The sequence below is a fragment of the Bos javanicus genome, chromosome 20 (genome assembly GCF_032452875.1).
Source record: "Bos javanicus breed banteng chromosome 20, ARS-OSU_banteng_1.0, whole genome shotgun sequence".
NCBI lineage: Eukaryota > Metazoa > Chordata > Mammalia > Artiodactyla > Bovidae > Bos > Bos javanicus.
In genome coordinates, this window is record NC_083887.1 from 59,071,714 (window position 1) to 59,089,737 (window position 18,024).

At 40.4% G+C, this 18,024-nt stretch overlaps 1 protein-coding gene across 2 annotated transcripts in view; it reads left to right on the forward strand.

Annotated features, from left to right (window-relative positions):
* Nucleotides 1–18,024, forward strand: part of DNAH5 (dynein axonemal heavy chain 5) — a 323,884-nt gene that overhangs the window by 182,994 nt on the left and 122,866 nt on the right. For both annotated transcript variants that reach the window (XM_061393864.1, XM_061393863.1), the window contains exons 43-49: nt 1,739–1,980; nt 4,216–4,392; nt 4,855–5,056; nt 6,876–7,018; nt 7,979–8,113; nt 16,767–16,889; nt 17,066–17,279. In XM_061393864.1, coding sequence (XP_061249848.1) covers nt 1,739–1,980; nt 4,216–4,392; nt 4,855–5,056; nt 6,876–7,018; nt 7,979–8,113; nt 16,767–16,889; nt 17,066–17,279 — 1,236 coding nt within the window. The remainder of the gene's footprint in view (nt 1–1,738; nt 1,981–4,215; nt 4,393–4,854; nt 5,057–6,875; nt 7,019–7,978; nt 8,114–16,766; nt 16,890–17,065; nt 17,280–18,024) is intronic.

Consider the following 18,024-nt stretch of genomic DNA (forward strand, 5'->3'; position numbering starts at 1 on the left):
GTGAAAGCAATTGCAGGGACACAGGAGGATACAGGAGGAGGGCGGAGACATTTGGGTTCACTTCATGAGTCCATGCCTTGGGAAACAGTGTTCTGTTGAAAAACATTTAAGATGACACCACAGATCTTTCTGAGGGAATGTGATTGATCAACCCAATACCAATGGTGAAAGAGAAAAGAAAATGCTTCATTTCTAGTGTATTAGAAACTGCTGCTGTTTTATGGGAATTAAATACACTTTTGTTTCTGACTTATTCTAGTAATCCTGTGTCACACAGATCCAGTGAGCAAATGTTAACTTAGAGACTAGGCACTCAGAGAGGTGTTTTTTTTTTTTTTTTTTAACTCTTTTAAAAAAGGGCAACATACACTTTTACTTTCACAGGGACTCTGGCGATCGGATCACAATTTTCCTTAAACTGCTAGTTGAATAAGCATAATTAGGATTTTCTAAGCATTTCATTTGACTCAGAGTACGGCATAGTTGTTACAAATAAAAATTAGAACTACAGACTTGGTCATGGTGCTGGTTTGTAAAAGAGAACTAGTGGTTAAAAAATTAAGAGCAACTGTGAAACCGAATACCTAAATTTACAAGGGCATTTCTGTTGGGTGTTCTGCTTATGCTGCTGTCTTTACCTCCAAATATCTCCTGACCTGACGTTTGTTAGTCTTTGTGCCTAGTGTCCCTCAGAAAGTGCTCTGTTGGGGACACTCATAACCTCCACCTTGTCACACACAAGCTGTCGCTTCTCAGTCTAGTCCCACTCTCAGCAGTGTCTGGCACAGCTGATCACTCCTTCAAACTCTTCCACCACTTGACATCATGGGTACCTTCCTCTACTTCTGCTTCACTGAGAGGTTGGCCAGAGGGAGGAACCAGCGTAGGAGACCCTGGTTCAGACCCAGAAGTCTGAACGTTCAAGTGCCTCTGTTCTCAGACTTCTTATCTATACACTTATGATCTGGATGAAACTTACCCAGTCCGTGGCTCTCAATGCCATCTCTAAGCTGATCTCTACATTTTAATCTCTAGTCTTTGAATTCCCAACTCAACTGGTCTATGGGCTGTCTTGTTGAACATCTCAAACTCAGCCTGGGCCAACCGGAATGGATTCCTGAAGCCCTGCCTGTCTTTCTGACATCACTCACATCCCTTTCTGCCTTCTTGTCTTTCTAACTAGGTTTGACTTCCTGTTGTTCCTGGAGCATGATCCCCTTAGCTTCTACCTACTTCAGGACCTTTGCAACTACTATTGCCACTGCCTGAAAAATCCTAGTTCTACATCTCTTCATCACATTATTCTGCTCCAGAAATATTTCATGGACTACTTTATCTAAAATGCCCCACCCTCTTATCCTGCTGAATCTTTCTTACATATTTCTTTGTATATTGCTTTGTCATCTCTACCCCTTAGAAAGCAACCTCTGTGACGGGCAGGATGTTGTCTTTTTTATCACCCTATCTCAGGAACAATGCTGATACAAAGAAGGTGCTCAATGAGCATCTTTTCAGGGAACAAATGACTTTTTGTTTTGATTGTGTGCTTTAAACAGCTGCTACATAAAGAACTGGAAGACCCCTATGCAAAGAAATAAGATAATCATTTAGGTCAAAGCTTTATTTAAAAATTAATTAAAATTACATTGTTATGATATTTCTTCAAGCATAGTAGTTATGTATATATGCATATATGTGTCTGTATGCTCTTCCGCCTGCCCTTGGTGGGATGTTTTAGGGGAGCATATCTGGATAGTTCTTGATGGTCCAGTAGACGCCATCTGGATTGAAAATCTGAATTCCGTTTTGGATGATAACAAAACACTAACCCTTGCCAATGGCGATCGGATTCCCATGGCTCCAAACTGCAAGATTGTTTTTGAACCTCATAACATTGACAACGCTTCGCCTGCTACCGTCTCAAGAAATGGGATGGTTTTCATGAGTTCTTCTATCCTTGATTGGAGCCCTATTCTTGAGGTATGATTGGAATCTTTTTTGGTGTAATTAAAGAGGGAAATAGGTCCTTGAGCCTTCCTTTAGAGTGCGCACTGATTTTCCTGCAGACTTCCTGGTGTAATTGCATTTTAATGCTGATGTTTATGGGAGATCCTTGAATGCTCTTGCGACCTTCAGCCCTGGTTGTCCCTTAAAGATTTCTTCAGTGCTCAGGGTTCTTCAGCTCGGGTTGAGGAATCATTGCAAGGCCTAGGTGAATCAATAATCCTACCACACTGTAAATGAATAAGGAAAATTTAAGCAACCGTCTTAGAATATTAACTTGAAGGAGACAATTTATTAAAATTGTATATAAAGAATTTTTACGAGACTCAATAGTAATAATGTTAGTTTTAAGTTTGCACCTGGAAATAATATTTCAGATAATCTCTGTTTAATTCCTGATAAGGTATATTATTTTATTACTACCAGTATATGTTAGATATATTGATTATGGTAAGATTGTAATTGAATGCCTTGCATACTTATATATTTTACTAAATAAATGCCATAACATAAGGCAGAATGCTTACTAAATGAGCCATCAGTACAATCTTTTTTGACACAGTTGGTCAAATTATTATTTTCATTTGAATAAGTTTTTTGGAGATAATTTTGATTAAAAACTTACGAATACATCTTTTAAATTAGGGGATTATAAAGAAAAGTAATTCTGATGTACAGTTGGATATGTCATTAAAAATACTTCTGAAAATTTCAGATTTCACAATTAAATTATCCATCCTTCAAGGAAAATTTAGAACACGAGTTCTCAACTCTGGCTTTGCAAGAATAATCACCAATGGCATTTCTTTAAAATACAGATAACTGTGTCACATCTCAATCTATCAAATTAGAATCTCTGGGGAGAGAGGTGTTCTAAATGTTTTTTTAAAAGTACCACAGTGGATTCAGGCTTGGTGACCAGGTATACAGCAAACTCCAAGTGAAAATGAATTTGTGATTTTCTCCCAAATACTTCAAATTTACAAAGGTTTTAGAAAATATTTTTACACAATTAGCTAATGAATATTTATAGTTTGCTATTTATGAAATGAGTTTCTATTATATTCTGTCCATGTTGAGGGTGAATAAGACTTTTATATTAATGCTAATTTGCTTACAAATGGTTAGCAAGAAGCAGGACTCATAAATCTCTGACTGGAAATGTTTAGAGGAGGGCAGGGCAGCTCTGAAAAAGTCATTGGAGGGCTGACAATGGAGAAGTTGTGATCATGAGACTCCATGAACCTCTGTGAGTCATGCTGATTACTTGGCTCTGTGTATATTTTCTGCTTCCATCAACTTGAAAGTGCTGTTTTGTTTTTGTCATTGTGCAATCATGTTGAATCCATGAAATTATGGATAACTGAGAATTGCTGTTTTATTGCTTCTGTTCAGAGTCTCTAAGAATGACCTGATTTCTTGATGCCAAGGGAAATTTCCTCATCTGAAGAAAATATTGTTGTGTGTTAAATGGTATTTTGTTCTGAATCACATGCAATTTTCTAATACCGGCTTTCCAACATGACTAAATTCTCCATTTTCCTGAGTATTCTTTGATATTTTTTCTACATTGGTTATTAATTAGATTAGAAGAAGTAAAATTATGATATATCTTTGTCTCCCATTTTGAATAATCTGAGAATGGATTTCCTTTGTTTATCTTTTATTCTTCTTTCTTTTTCTAAATTATTTCCATGTATATGTCTCCTCATTTTCTCCGAGCATATTTTAACCAAGAGCGTAAGACTTTTCCTTTTATCTCGACTTCAAGACCTGAGCTTAGGTGTAGTGTAGCTGAACTTACAGATGCTAGAATCAGACTCTGGACCAGTTTTTTTCCAAATGAATTGGACTTCCCAGGTGGCTCATTGGTAAAGAATCCACCTGTAACGGAGTGGGTTTGATCCCTGGGTTGGGGATGGCCTTGACACCTACAAGCTATGGGATCCTGGGCATGTTACTTAAACTTCTTGGGCCTTAGTTTCCTCATCTGTAGAAGAATAATAACCATCCCTATCTCATAGAATTTTTTTGACATTAAATGAGGTCACACATGAAAGAATTTTATCAAGGCCTGGTACATTACAAGTGCAATATAATCATTAGGTATTATTATTGTTAATTCATATTAAAAAACTCTTGTACCTCAACTGGATCATTTTTCTGGTGTGCCAATAAATTTAATGAATGCATTCATCTGAACACTAACAGGGTTTTCTTAAAAAACGTTTGCCTCAAGAAGCTGAAATTCTTCGTCAGCTGTACACCAAGTCATTTCCAGACCTGTATCGCTTCAGTATTCAGAACTTAGAGCATCAGATGGAGATGCTGGAGGCCTTTGTGGTTCTGCAAAGCATCAACATGCTCCAGGGCCTCATCCCTCCCAAGGTAAATCCCTCAATTTTCTAGAAATTTCTCCCTTGTTAGCTGAGCCACACTTTGCAGAGTGCAAGACTTGAAATTGATCCTTAGAACCATAGGGGGAGGGGAAGGTTTCAATCATGGACTTCACATATTAATGCTGTGTGTGTGTGTGTGTGCATTTCTTTTTTTTTAAACAAAGCAAGCACGGTTTGTATTGATCACTTGGGTTCACAGGTTCACAGTCATCTAAAAGGATTCTAAATTTATTTCAGAAACTTGCTTGATATTCCCAGACATCAGTTCTGAATTTGTTCTCCAGTTTTATTCATCTTTTCCTCCTTGGTTTTTTTTGGGGCGGGGGGGGGGGGTGGCGGGGAGAAAGCTGTTATCCCTTTTAGATCTTTACTGAGATTTTCATTAAGATATCAAAGCCAAGTCTTGGTTTGAGAATGAAGTAATTAAAAGGAAAGTTTCTTGCGCGCACAGGAGCAAGGCGGAGAGGTCACGGCGGAGCACCTAGGCAGACTGTATGTCTTCTCGCTGATGTGGAGCGTGGGGGCGGTGCTGGAACCGGACGGCCGGCGCCGCGTGGAGCAGTGGCTGCGCTCCCGGGAGATGCTGGCCCTGGACCTGCCGCCCCTCGCGGGGCCTGACGACTCCATGTTTGACTATTACGTTGGGTCTGATGGTGAGTCCTTGGCTTCTATCCGTCCATCACATGTGGGACCATTTTTTTTTTTTTTCAAATGTCTACTATTTTACCTTTTAGCTCTCTACCTGCTGCTGCTGCTGCTAAGTCGCTTCAGTCGTGTCCGACTCTGTGCGACCCCATAGGCGGCAGCCCACTAGGCGCCTCTGTCCCTGGGATTCTCCAGGCAAGAACACTGGAGTGGGTTGCCATTTCCTTCTCCAATACATGAAAGTAAAAAGTAAAAGTGAAGTCTCTCAGTCGTGTCCGACTCTTTTAGTGACCCCATGGACTGCAGCCTACCAGGCTCCTCCGTCCTTGGGAGTTTCCAGGAAAGAGTACTGGAGTGGGGTGCCATTGCCTTCTCCAGCTCTCTACCTACCTATTTATTGGTCTATATTTCCAAATGGTAATCAGAACTGTTTGCTGTAAAATTGAAATGGAAATGTTCGTGTGTGTTTGAAAGAGAGCCCATGATTTCTTTTTCATATATTTATTTCAGTTAGGTTCCAAATGTACATTTTCTTGTTGCTAAATGTATTGTGTGCTGAACTTTTAATGAGTTAAAAACAAATTAAAAAAATCCCCAAGTCAGATGCATTTCAGCTATTCATTTGATATAATCAGCAACTTTTGTAAAAATTACAGTGTGAAGTGTATTTTTATCAAATAGGTGTGAATATTCATAAATATGTGTTTATTTATGTGCCTACATATTTATAAAGTACATATATACACATATATGTACTACATTTATATGGAATATTTGTATATGGCATTCTCAGTTCAGTTCAGTTCAGTCGCTCAGTCGTGTCCGACTCTTTGCGACCCCATGAATTGCAGCACGCCAGGCCTCCCTGTCCATCACCAACTCCCGGAGTTCACCAAGACTCACATCCGTCGAGTCAGTGATGCCATCCAGCCATCTCATCCTCTGTCATCCCCTTCTCCTCCTGCCCCCAACCCCTCCCAGCATCAGAGTCTTTTCCAATGAGTCAACTCTTTGCATGAGGTGGCCAAAGTACTGGAGTTTCAGCTTTAGCATCATTCCTTCCAAAGAAATCCCAGGGCTGATCTCCTTTAGAATGGACTGGTTGGATCTCCTTGCAGTCCAAGGGACTCTCAAGAGTCTTCTCCAACAATGTTATTTTTGGTTTTACAATTAGAAAAGTATGTAATGAAAAATGATTTTAGGTACATACTGCTATCACTGTCCTGATTTTTACACACACTTTATGTTATTAAAAACCTCTTGAGCATCTGTTGGATAGCAAAGAGGGATGTCAAACCAGTCAATCCTAAAGGAAATCAGTCATGAGTATTCATTGGAAAAACTGATGCTGAAGCTCCAATACTTTGGCGAAGAGCTGACTCATTGGAAAAGACCCCGATGTTGGGAAAGATTGAAGGCAGGAGGAGAAGGGGACAACAGAGGATGAGATGGCTGAATGGCATCACCAACTCGATAGACATGAGTTTGGGAAAGCTCGGGGAGATGGTCATGGACAGGGAAGCCTGGCGTGCTGCAGTCCACAGGGTTGAAGAGTCAGGCACAACTTATTGACTGAACAACAAGAACATATTTAAAAAGAGAATTCCAAGATAACTCCTCTATTACCACTTTTGAATAGCTCCTTTGGGAATTTTGACTCAGTGAACACATACTTAAATACTTAGATGTCTGAATTTAATGATTTTTATTTTTTGAGGAGCTTTTGGAAGATGGCTTCATGAGATGTCAAAAATGTCTGCTCTTTATAATTAGGAATTAAATTATTAATAGAAATATGAAGATGTAAGTGTTCTCTGTTCATCTCAGGCAAATGGATGCACTGGAACACATGTACTGAGGAATATGTCTATCCATCTAACACCACCCCAGAATATGGCTCCATCCTGGTGCCAAATGTTGACAACGTGAGAACCGACTTCTTAATTAAAACCATTGCTAAACAGGGCAAGGTATGGCACTTTCAGTTTTATTTAAAATGACACATTTGGAAATGTCACTTGAAAACATGGAGCGTCTTGCATTCATTTTATAATGCTTTTTATTGCTGTTTACAATAAATAAAAATATTACCCAAATTAGTATACTATTTCTTTTATTATTCCTCAGTAACAGTATTAGGGACTTTCCAGGTGACTCAGTGGTAAGGAATTCACCTGCCAATGCAGGAGATGCAAGAGACTTGGGTTGGATCCCTGGGTTGGAAGATCCCCTGGAGAAGGAAATGGCAACCCACTCCAGTATTCTTGCCTGGAAAATTCCATGGACAGAGGAGCCCGGTGGGCTACAGTCCATGGGGTTGCAAAGAGTCAGAGATGACTGAGCATGTATGCAACAATATTAGAGTTGAATAGCTTTAATTCATAATTAATTTTTTCATATATATATATATATATATATATATATGGTGAGAGAGACAGACAGAGAGAGAATGTGAGTTTTGACTTGTTTCTCCAAAGAGAAATCCTCTCTTTTAGTTATTGTACTATTTTGCCAGGGCTTCTGTAACAAAATGCCACAGCCTTGTGGCTTAATCAGCGCACATTTCTTTCTGTACGGTTCTGGAGGCTTGAAGTTCAGGATGAAGGTGTTGGCTGGTTTAGTTTTTCTAGGGACCTCTCTTTCCTGGCTTCTGGGTGGCTGTCTTCTCACTGTGTCCTCCCTCGTCTCTGTGTGTGCATGCCTGTTGCTTCTCTGTGTATCACAATGTCTTCTTCTAAGGGTACCCGTTAGACTGATAAGAGCACACCTCAATAGTCTCATTTTAGCATAATCATCTTTTTCAAGAATCTATCTCCAGACACAGTCACCTTCTGAAGTACTGGGAGTTAGGGCGTCCTCATATCCACAGCTGAGCCCATGACAGTCATCTTATTGTATTTCTTTTATTTCTTTCTCAATTTCTACTGTAGGCTGTGCTGTTAATTGGTGAACAAGGAACAGCCAAGACAGTCATAATCAAAGGATTTATGTCGAAATATGATCCTGAAAGCCACGTGATCAAGAGTCTGAACTTTTCTTCTGCAACCACCCCACTGATGTTTCAGGTACTGGCTCTTGGGTGCTGCTGACTGAGCCCAGGTTTATGATGAGCTTTGGAGGCTTAAATCTCATGACTATTCTGATGTACCCACTGAACTTCACCTGCAGTTTCACAGCCATTGTAAATCCTCTACTTATGTTTTCCAGTATCTTTATTATTCAGATTGAAGAGTTCCTGTGACCCCTTAGTTTTGAAAATTCACTAGAATGACTCACAGAATTCAGGAAAATGTTATGTTTATGATTGTGGTTTTATTATAAAAGATATGAATTGGGATCTGACAAAAGAAGAGATGCATAGGAAAAGGTTTGGGAGGGTCTCGAATGTGAACCTTCTTTGTCACAGGATGTATTTACTCTCCAGGCACATCTGTGTACCTCACCAACCAGGATGTCACCTGAGCCTCGGTGAACAGAGCAGAGGTTTTATTAAAGTTTTATTACAGAAGCATGATCAGTTGGCTGTGTGATTGAAGTCAATCTCCAAGCCCCTTCCCCCTGGGAGATGAGCTGATATGACATGGTTTAAAGCCCTAACACTCTAATCATATGGTTAGTCTTTCTGGCATAAGTGGTCTGAAAGACCCACCATTAGTAACAAAGACATCCTTTTTATTCAGGAAATTCCAAGAATTTAGACTCCCACCTAGGGACCAGGACAAAGGCTAGCCACATTCCTTAGTATACGGCAGGGAGTCGGCACATATTTTTACCAGTACCTCTTGGTGGTTTTGGGGCTTCCCAGGTGGCACTAGTGTTAAAGGACCCACCTACCAATGTGGGAGACTCAAGAGACACAGGTTCAGTCCCTGGGTCGGAAAGATCCCCTGGTCGGAAATGGCAACCTACTCCAGTGTTCTTGCCTGGGAAATCGCATGGACAGAGGAGTCTGGTGGGCTACAAAGTCCGTGGGGTCACACTGAGTCAGACATGACTGAGCTGGTATCTTTCTTGGTAATATTTACCCCTCTCAGGTGGTAAAGACCTGTGTTTTATATGTCTATAACATGAAATACTTATTCATTTCCTGGAAAAGGGCACACATAATCTAGAAAACATCCTGTTTATTAATATAAAATTCATAAACCATGTAATAAATTTCTAGAAGCATTACCATACTGAGGTATAATAATCAGAAGAGTAATAAAGCAGATTTTCAAAGTATTAGCATCTCTTCTCTAGGAGTTCAATTGTTGGATTTACAGCTAATAACCTTTAACCCAGATCCTTCCTATCCTTCAGTAAGAAGGGGGTCTCAGCACTTCACTGTTTATTTTTCTGTTCAGAGGCATCTTGGGGTCATCTGCTCTGTTTAGGGCCTGTTTTGACTGCTGAGCATCAGGGCTTCCTAGTAAGCTAGACTCATTAGTTTTAGAAAGCTTTCAATTAGCCCAACTGCTGTAATTAACTTGCTCATGATAATTTTCAGCCATTCATGCTAAACAAGGGGTGATGGAGCTGAGAGCATTTGTCTCCCATTTACTTGGCTCCAAACCAAATTGAAATTGTAGATGAGAAAATAGATATTGTTCATCCCTCTCGTGTTACCACAATGGCACATGTATCAGGGACCCATGTCTGTTGCTGGACAGATTGTTTTCTTCTGAGCTTCCTTTGTTTTCACCATAGGGTCACTTTCACATGTTTTATCCATAGGAGGACAGGCTCTATGTCCTTTTCTGCTAGGGACTGTCCAGTTAACTTCTGTTGTCTCAGATAAATAATGAATAGCATCCGCCTCACTAACCAATGTATGAAATCTGAGCAAAAATTACATGGTCACCCTATTTTTAGCTAAGGAATTCAGTTAGTCTTTGAAGAGAGATGATTCTTTTTCTTTCTCAAACAAATATTAATATTTTTGCAAGCAATTCACACATATCTTTAAAAATGTGAGTAATACAGAAAATAAGAAGAAAGTGAAAATTTCTTGAGGGAATTTCTGAAAAGATTTGTTTCTTTAAAAAATAATCTTAAAGTGTTTTGAATGCAACAGCCATCTTATAAATGCTGACATAGCAATAAGTTTTGGTTTTTAAAAATGAGAATTCTAGGGCTTCCCTGGTGGTTCAGTGGTTAGGAGAGTGCCTTGCTATGCAGGGGAAAGTGAAAGTTGCTCAGTCGTACTGACTCTTTGCGACCCTATGGACTATACAATCCATGGGAGTTTCCTGGTCAGAATACTGGAGTGGGTTGCCGTTCCCTTCTCCAGGGGATCTTCCCAACCCAGGGATCAAACCCAGGTCTCCTGCATTGGAGGTGGATTCTTTACCAGCTGAGCCACCATTCACTGGACACCAGTTCAATCCCTGGTCTGGGAAGACCCCACATGTTGCTTAGAATGGCTTTCCTCAACTCCATGCCTGTCTATCTGGATGACTGACCATCTGGTTTTTATGGCTAAAATGGCACTGTCCAACTGGGGTTCACCCAAACATCCCATGTGTGTGTGAGCTGGACAGACTACAAGGTCAGAATCTTTGTTTTGGTGCCACTGCTGGCTTAAGGTGATGTCATCATGACTATCATTCTGCTATTTCAGAGTCAAGTTGTTGTCTATTCTTAGAGAACAGCATACATCCCATAGTCCAGGCCCTTCCTAGAGATTTCAACTTTTTACCAATAAGCCAGGTTGAAAGAAGTGATTTTTATGGGCGATCATCCATCTAAGTCAATATTTTACAAATTGTGTTTGATTAATACTAATCTTGGGGTTTCCCTAGTCACTCAGTGGTAAAGAATTCACCTGCTAATGCAGGAGATTCAGGTTTGATCCCTGGGTCAGGAAGCTACCCCAGAGAGGGAAACTGCAACCCAATCCAGTATGCTTGCCTGGGAAGTACCATGGACAGAGGAACCTGGCAGGCTACAATCCATGGGGTTGCAAAAAATCGGACACAGCTTAGAGACTAGACAACAACAATACTAATTCTGAGAGTTTTATTTATTTATTTTTTGGCTCATAAATGGATACTTTAGGGATGTAAATAAGAATCTCTTAATGAGCACTGTAAATCAGTCTGAGAGGAGCATTATTTTATGGTATGTGTTTTTTTTTGTTGTTGTTGTTGTTGTTAACTGAATATGAATGAATGAAGACCATGATGGGCAGGAACAAAGACTGAAAAGGCATATTTAGAAACGAGTCTGGAGAAGTGAGCAGGGAGCATCATGGTGTTCCTTGTAAGCCACTAATAAGGAATCATGGGGATACTGAGCAGGATTGCATCACCACTTAGAAAGTTCATTCTGGCTGCTAATGGGAAAGATAGGGCTGTATTCAGAGAGACTCAAGAGGAGATGGTTATAGGATGCATTCAAATTGGGGCTGAGAAGCAGAACGGACAGGACTTGTTTTTGATTGAGTGGATATTGTTGGAAGAGAGGGATAGGAGAGAGAGGAAAAAATTAAAGATGACTCCCGAGTTTCTTATCTTTATTGATCTATGTGTCAAATATTTACTGATAAATATATCATACCAGACACCTTTATAGACACCCAGGAGGCAGTGATGAATAAGATAAACAAGGTGCCTGCACTCCTTTTATTCTAGTGGATGAGACAGACAATATTCCAGTAAATGAATATACCCATTTGATTTTATTAACTGGACTGGGCTTTTATATCACCAGAAGGATGGATGAAGTGGGACAGTAGGTCAAGGAGACCAGGGATTAGGTGGATGGCACAATATTGCAAATATGTTCAGTAACTGATTTCTTTGGGAAACAGCAGAGTCTAGACAAAATTGTAAATCATTCACTAGAGACATTGTCTATAACTTATAAAAAAGTTTCCAGGCCTGACTGGGGGCAGGGTGAGTAATTTACAAGGCTGTGACATTCACTCATTCATATGAGAAAAACAAACAACTGATTTAGAGCATATCATTGTCCAGAGAGGAGGAGATACAGTAAAAAGCAATATTTAAATTATAATAGAACTTAACCACTTTGGAGGGGCTTCCTAGGTGGTGCTAGTGGTAAAGAACCCACCTGCCAATGCAGGAGATGTAAGACGCTTGGGTTCGATCCCAGGGTCGAGAAGATCCCCTGGAGGAAGGCATGGTAACCCACCCACTGTAGTCCATCAGGCTCCTTTGTCCAAGGAGAATTTCATGGACAGAGGAGCCTGGTGGGTTACAGTCCAGGGCTCACAGAGTTGGACATGACTGAGTGACTAACAAACATATATCCCTTCTTTATTGGATTTCCTTCCCATTTAGGTCACCACAGAGCACTGAGTAGAGTTCTCTGTGCTATACAGTAGGTTCTCATTAGCTATCCATTTTATACACAGTCGTGTATATATGTCAGTCCCAATCTCCCAACTCATCCCATCTCCCCTTTCCGCATTGGTATCTGTACATTTGTTCTCTACAGAGATGCTTCCGTTTATTCCTACAGATTTAGTTTTGTCTTTTGGTGCCTACGTGGATGATACTATCCCAACCTCCATTATACAAAGGGTCCAGCCCTGCTCAGAATCTCCTTATAATCAGAGCCAAAGCTAAACAAGGGGACTTCCCTGGTGGTCAGTCCAGCGATGAGGAATCCCCCTTCCAATGCAGGGGACACGGGTGCAATCCCTGGTCATGGAACTAAGATCCCATATTCTCTGGGGCAACTAAGCCCATGTGCTCTAACTACTGACCCTGCGCTCTAGAGTCCACACTCCACAACTAGAAAAAGCCTGCCATTCACAACGAAGAGCCTGCTCACAATGAAGACCCAGTGCAACCAAAAAAAAAAAAAAAAAGCTAAACAGGGCTACTGTCCAAGAGGCTTCTCAGATCTGTGCTCTGAGCTCCACAGGCTTCCATGATCTGAAGACCGTTGTCTCCTCATTCAGAAGTCTGCCCACTGGTGTCTGTGCGTGCTCAGTCGCTTCAGTCGTGTCTGACTCTTTGCGACCCCATGGGCTGTAGCCCTCCAGGCTCCTCTGCCCATGGGATTCCCCAGGCAGGAATACTGGAGTGGAGAATACTGCCATTTCCTCCTCCAAACTGGTATCTGTAGCCTGACATGATCTGTTTTGGGGCAGATGCAGTCACACTAAATCACTCCTCTCCCCTCAGAAAGTGGAGGACAACACCCTCTTTTTGCTACATTCTAAGCTCAGATGGTACAGGAGGGAACTGCACTCTGCTCTATAAAAAAATGTCCTAGCAATGTGGAAAGGAACATTAAAACTGATGGAAGGGGTGTTGGAAGGGGGTAATGGGGACACTGGGGAAGAATCCCAGACTACTGACTATAGCATTACCATTTGCATGGAATGTAGTTTGGAAATCAATCAGTTATTCAAATGTATGTGCTCAGTAAGCTGAATCAGCACTGCAGAGAAAACAGAAAGGGCTTCATGGTTCTCGTGCTCTAGAATCTCAGTCTTAAAGATCTCATTTCTTTCCCACTGATTCATGATTTAAGTCATGTTAAAGATAAAACACAGGGACTTCCCTGCTCGTCCAGTGGTTAAGACTTTGCCTTCCAATGCAGGGAGTGTGGGTTTGATCCCTGGCTGGGGAGCTTAAGATCACAGATGCTTTGGGGCCAAAAAACATAAGACATAAAACAGAAGCAATATTGCATCAAATTCAATAAGAACTTTAAAAATGGTCCATATAAAAAAAAACTTAATAAATAAATAAAGATAATGTATAAGAGAAACTGTAGGTATATTGAGGTAAAATGCATTCTCCACTTATCCAAAAAATAGTTTCCTTATTGTATGATGAAGAACTAATCAGTTAAAATGACTGTAACAATCTTTCAAGATATTAAGTTGGTGCAAAAGTAATTGCAGTTTTTGCATTGTTGAAATTTGCCATTTACTATTGGGATGCATCCTTAAATAAATGTGGTTATGTTATACATCATTTTAATGCACACTTCTCACTTTATGTTTTTTTGCTAATGACTTATTGCTGTTTATTTTATATTTATTGTAGACTAGGGAAATGATGTTAAACTAAAAGCAAATTCAAGTGACTTTCTTATTCAAGTTCAAAATGGGTTGTAAAGCAGTGGAGACAACTGGCAACATCAACAGTGCATTTGGGCAAGGAACTGCTAACAGACAGACAGTGCGGTGGTGGTTCAAGAAGTTTTGCAAAGGAGATGAGAGCCTTGAAGATGAGGAGCATAGCGGCCATCCATTGGAAGGAGACAACCACCAATTAAGAGAAATCATCAGAGCTGATCCTCTTATAACTACATGAGAAGTTGCTGAAGAACTCAGCGCTGACCATCCTGCAGTCATTTGGCATTTGAAGCAAATTGGAAAGGTGAAAAAGCTTGATAAGTGAGTGTTTCATGACCTGACCGCAAATAAAAAAAAATCATTCTGAAGTGTCATCTTCTCTTATTCTACTTAACAACAGTGAACCATTTTTCAATCAGATTGTGATGTGTGATGAAAAGTGGATTTTATTCGACAACTGACAATGACCAGCTCAGTGGTTGGACTGAGAAGAAGCTCCAGAGCACTTCCCAAAGCCAAACTTGCACCGAAAAATGGTCATGGTCACTGTTAGGTGGTCTGCTGCCAGTCTGATCCCCTACAGCTTTCTGAATCCCAGAGAAACCATTACATTTGAGAAGTATGCTCAGCAAATCGATGAGATGCAGTGAGAATGGCAAGTCCTGCAGCCAGCACTGGTCAGCAGAATGGGCCCAATTCTTCTCCACAACAACGCCAACCACACGTCACACAACCAATGCTTCAAAAGTTGAACACATTGGGCTGCAAAATTTTGCCCCATCCCGCGTATTCACCTAATCTCTCACCAACTGACCACCTAAAAAAAAAATAGTATCTTGAAGTATCTTGACAAACATCTTGACAACTTTTTGCAGGGGAAATGCTTCCACAACCAGCAGGAGGCAGGAAATGCTTTCCAAGAGCTTGTCTAATCCCAAAGTACAGACTTTTACCCTACATGAATAAACCAACTTATTTCTCATTGGCAAAAGTGTGTTGATTGTAATGGTTCCTATTTTGATTAATTCAGATGTGTTTGAGCCTAATTATAATGAGTTAAAGGAGAAGGCAATGGCACCCCACTCCAGTACTCTTGCCTGGAAAATCGCATGGATGGAGGAGCCTTGTGGGCTGCAGTCCATGGGGTCGCTAAGAGTCGGACATGACTGAGCAACTTCACCTCACTTCTCTATAATGAGTTAAAATTCACCATCTGAAACCGCAATTAGATTTGCACCAACCTAATACATCCATGAAATTAGGCCAAGAGAGAAAGGAAAACTTATACAACTGTCCTTGTAAAACTCTCCAGTTTAGCCATTTCAAATTGTAAGTTTCCATCATCATTTTAATACATAATACCAAGGATATGAAAAAATTTCACCATTTTTAAATGAAAAGATACATAAATATATCACACTCCATCCAATTACAACACAAATTTCCCATGACAATACAATGGCAAGAAGAATTTCATATCCCTTAACATAAAACCATTTAAAGTAATGTACTAGGCTAAATTTAGCTCTCCTTTTCAATGAATTTAAGTGGATAAAGCAATTAATAATCTCTTGACAACTCCCTATGGCAGGCTAGATTCTTCCAGATAGTCTCTTGTCCATTGATAAGAACTCATAGGGACATGAAGATTTTATGTCTTGGGGGAGTCTTCTAAGAGCTAAAAACCAAGGATGGAACAACTGAGGCAACATGGAGTAATAGCCACATACCTACACTTTCTTCCTCTTCATTATGACCCTAGTGTCTTTGAAATAGCAGGACATTACTAGTAAGCTATATAAATCATTAGAAAGCTAAATTGACAAAAGCAAAAACAAAGGAGGGAGAAAAATTCAATCGTTTGTGAACCTAGAAGCTGAGATTTCTTCCTGAATTTGGAATTGCTGCCTGTTGAATAGTCACTGAAAACCATATCTTTGGATTGGTGTCTCCAACTGCACCTCCCCACTTAGATGACCTAGAACATAACAACATCAGCATATCCAAACAGAGACATCTCTTCCTCATCACACAGTCTGCACCCGCTCCTAGGTGCTCATCGCTGGGATTAACACCAGCTGCCTAGCTACCTCATCCAAATATTTGAATGCTTGCAGGCGTTTCTGAGTTGCTACTCATGTCCGACTCTGTGTGACCCTATGGACTGTAGCCTACCAGCCTCCTCCGTCCATGGGGACTCTCCAGGCAAGAATACTTGAGTGAGTTGCCATGTCCTCCTCCAGGGGATCTTCCCAATCCAGGGATCAAATCCGGGTCTCCTGCATTGCAGACAGATTCTTTACCTTCTGAGTCACAAGGGAAGCCTGGATATATGTATCTGTGTAGCTAATTCACTTTTCTGCGCAGTAGAAACCAATGCAACATTGTAAAACAACTATACTCCAATAAAAATGAAAAAAAAAATAGAAGTCTCATCTAAAAATTTACATTGATTACCACTTTATTTACTTCTAAATGAAACCGGATTTTCAAAGGTTATACATGTTATGCAAGAAAATTTAGGTACCTCATTCTCTATTTTCCAGAATTAGGGACATTTTGGGGTTTTTATGAGTAATTTCTATCATTTCAAACATTTCTGGAATTTTAAAATAATCGACCATGTCTTAGGGGATATTTTCACAGATGTTTTTGTTGACCTTTTCGTTTAACAGAGGACAATAGAGAGCTATGTGGATAAACGCATGGGCACCACATATGGCCCTCCAGCAGGAAAGAAGATGACTGTCTTCATTGATGATGTGAATATGCCAGTAATCAATGAGTGGGGAGACCAGGTATATCAATCCTGTTGGGCATCTTATTTGCTTAGTTCATCATTGATTTATTTTTTGATGAGTAAATGGTTTTCTGTTTTTTTCAACTTGCAATTCCTGAATTCCAATTAAGTCCGTTATTTAGATCCTGGGATATAAAGGAATGACCTTTTAATTCTGAAAGTTGTCTTTCTTAGGTTACTAATGAGATAGTACGACAGCTGCTGGAACAGAATGGATTTTATAATCTAGAGAAGCCTGGGGAGTTTACCAGCATTGTGGACATCCAGTTTTTAGCAGCTATGATCCATCCTGGGGGTGGACGCAATGATATACCGCAGCGACTCAAGAGGCAGTTCTCGATATTTAACTGCACGCTACCCTCTGATGCTTCTGTGGACAAGATCTTTGGTAAAATGAATGTCAGTGGGGCGTGGAAGGGGAGAATCCCTGCTTGGGTTGCAATGAGAAAATATCCACCCAGAGGTCCACACAGAGGGGAGCACTGAGTGGTTCCCTAGTCTGCTGTCTTTATCACTTTCAAGAGTGTATTTTGTTTGTAAAAGCATTTTTATGTATTTGTTGAGTTGGGTGTCAAGGTAGATCTTTTATACCTATGTATTTCTTTTTGAAAGATATAATTTTATTTATTTACTTTTGGCTGTGCTGGTTCTTTGATGCTTCTCAGGCTCTTTAGTCGAGGAGAGCTTGGGCTATTCTTGTTGCCGTGTGTAGGCTTCTCATTGCGGTGGCTTCTCTTGTTGCAGAGCACGGGCTCTAGGGTGAGTGGGCTCTTGGTGAGTGGGCTTCAGTAGCTGTGGTTCCTGAGCTCTGGAGCACAGACTCAATAGTTGTGACATATGGGCTTAGTTGCTCCAGGGCGTGTGAAATCTCCCTAGACCAGGGATTGAGCCCATGTCTCCTGCATTGGCAGGAGGATGCTTTACCACTGAGCCACCAGGGAAGCCCCTACCTATGTATTTCTTTAAGATATTGTTGCTAGCTTCTTAAGCCAGGAGGTTAAATATTAAGTGGTCTTAGACATGATGAGATGCCTTCCTCATGAATACATGTATTTCAGGTCTGGATTGATACAATTCCTCACCAGCAGTTTATGTAGCTGATACCTAACAACCCCATGTAATGATTTTAGCCT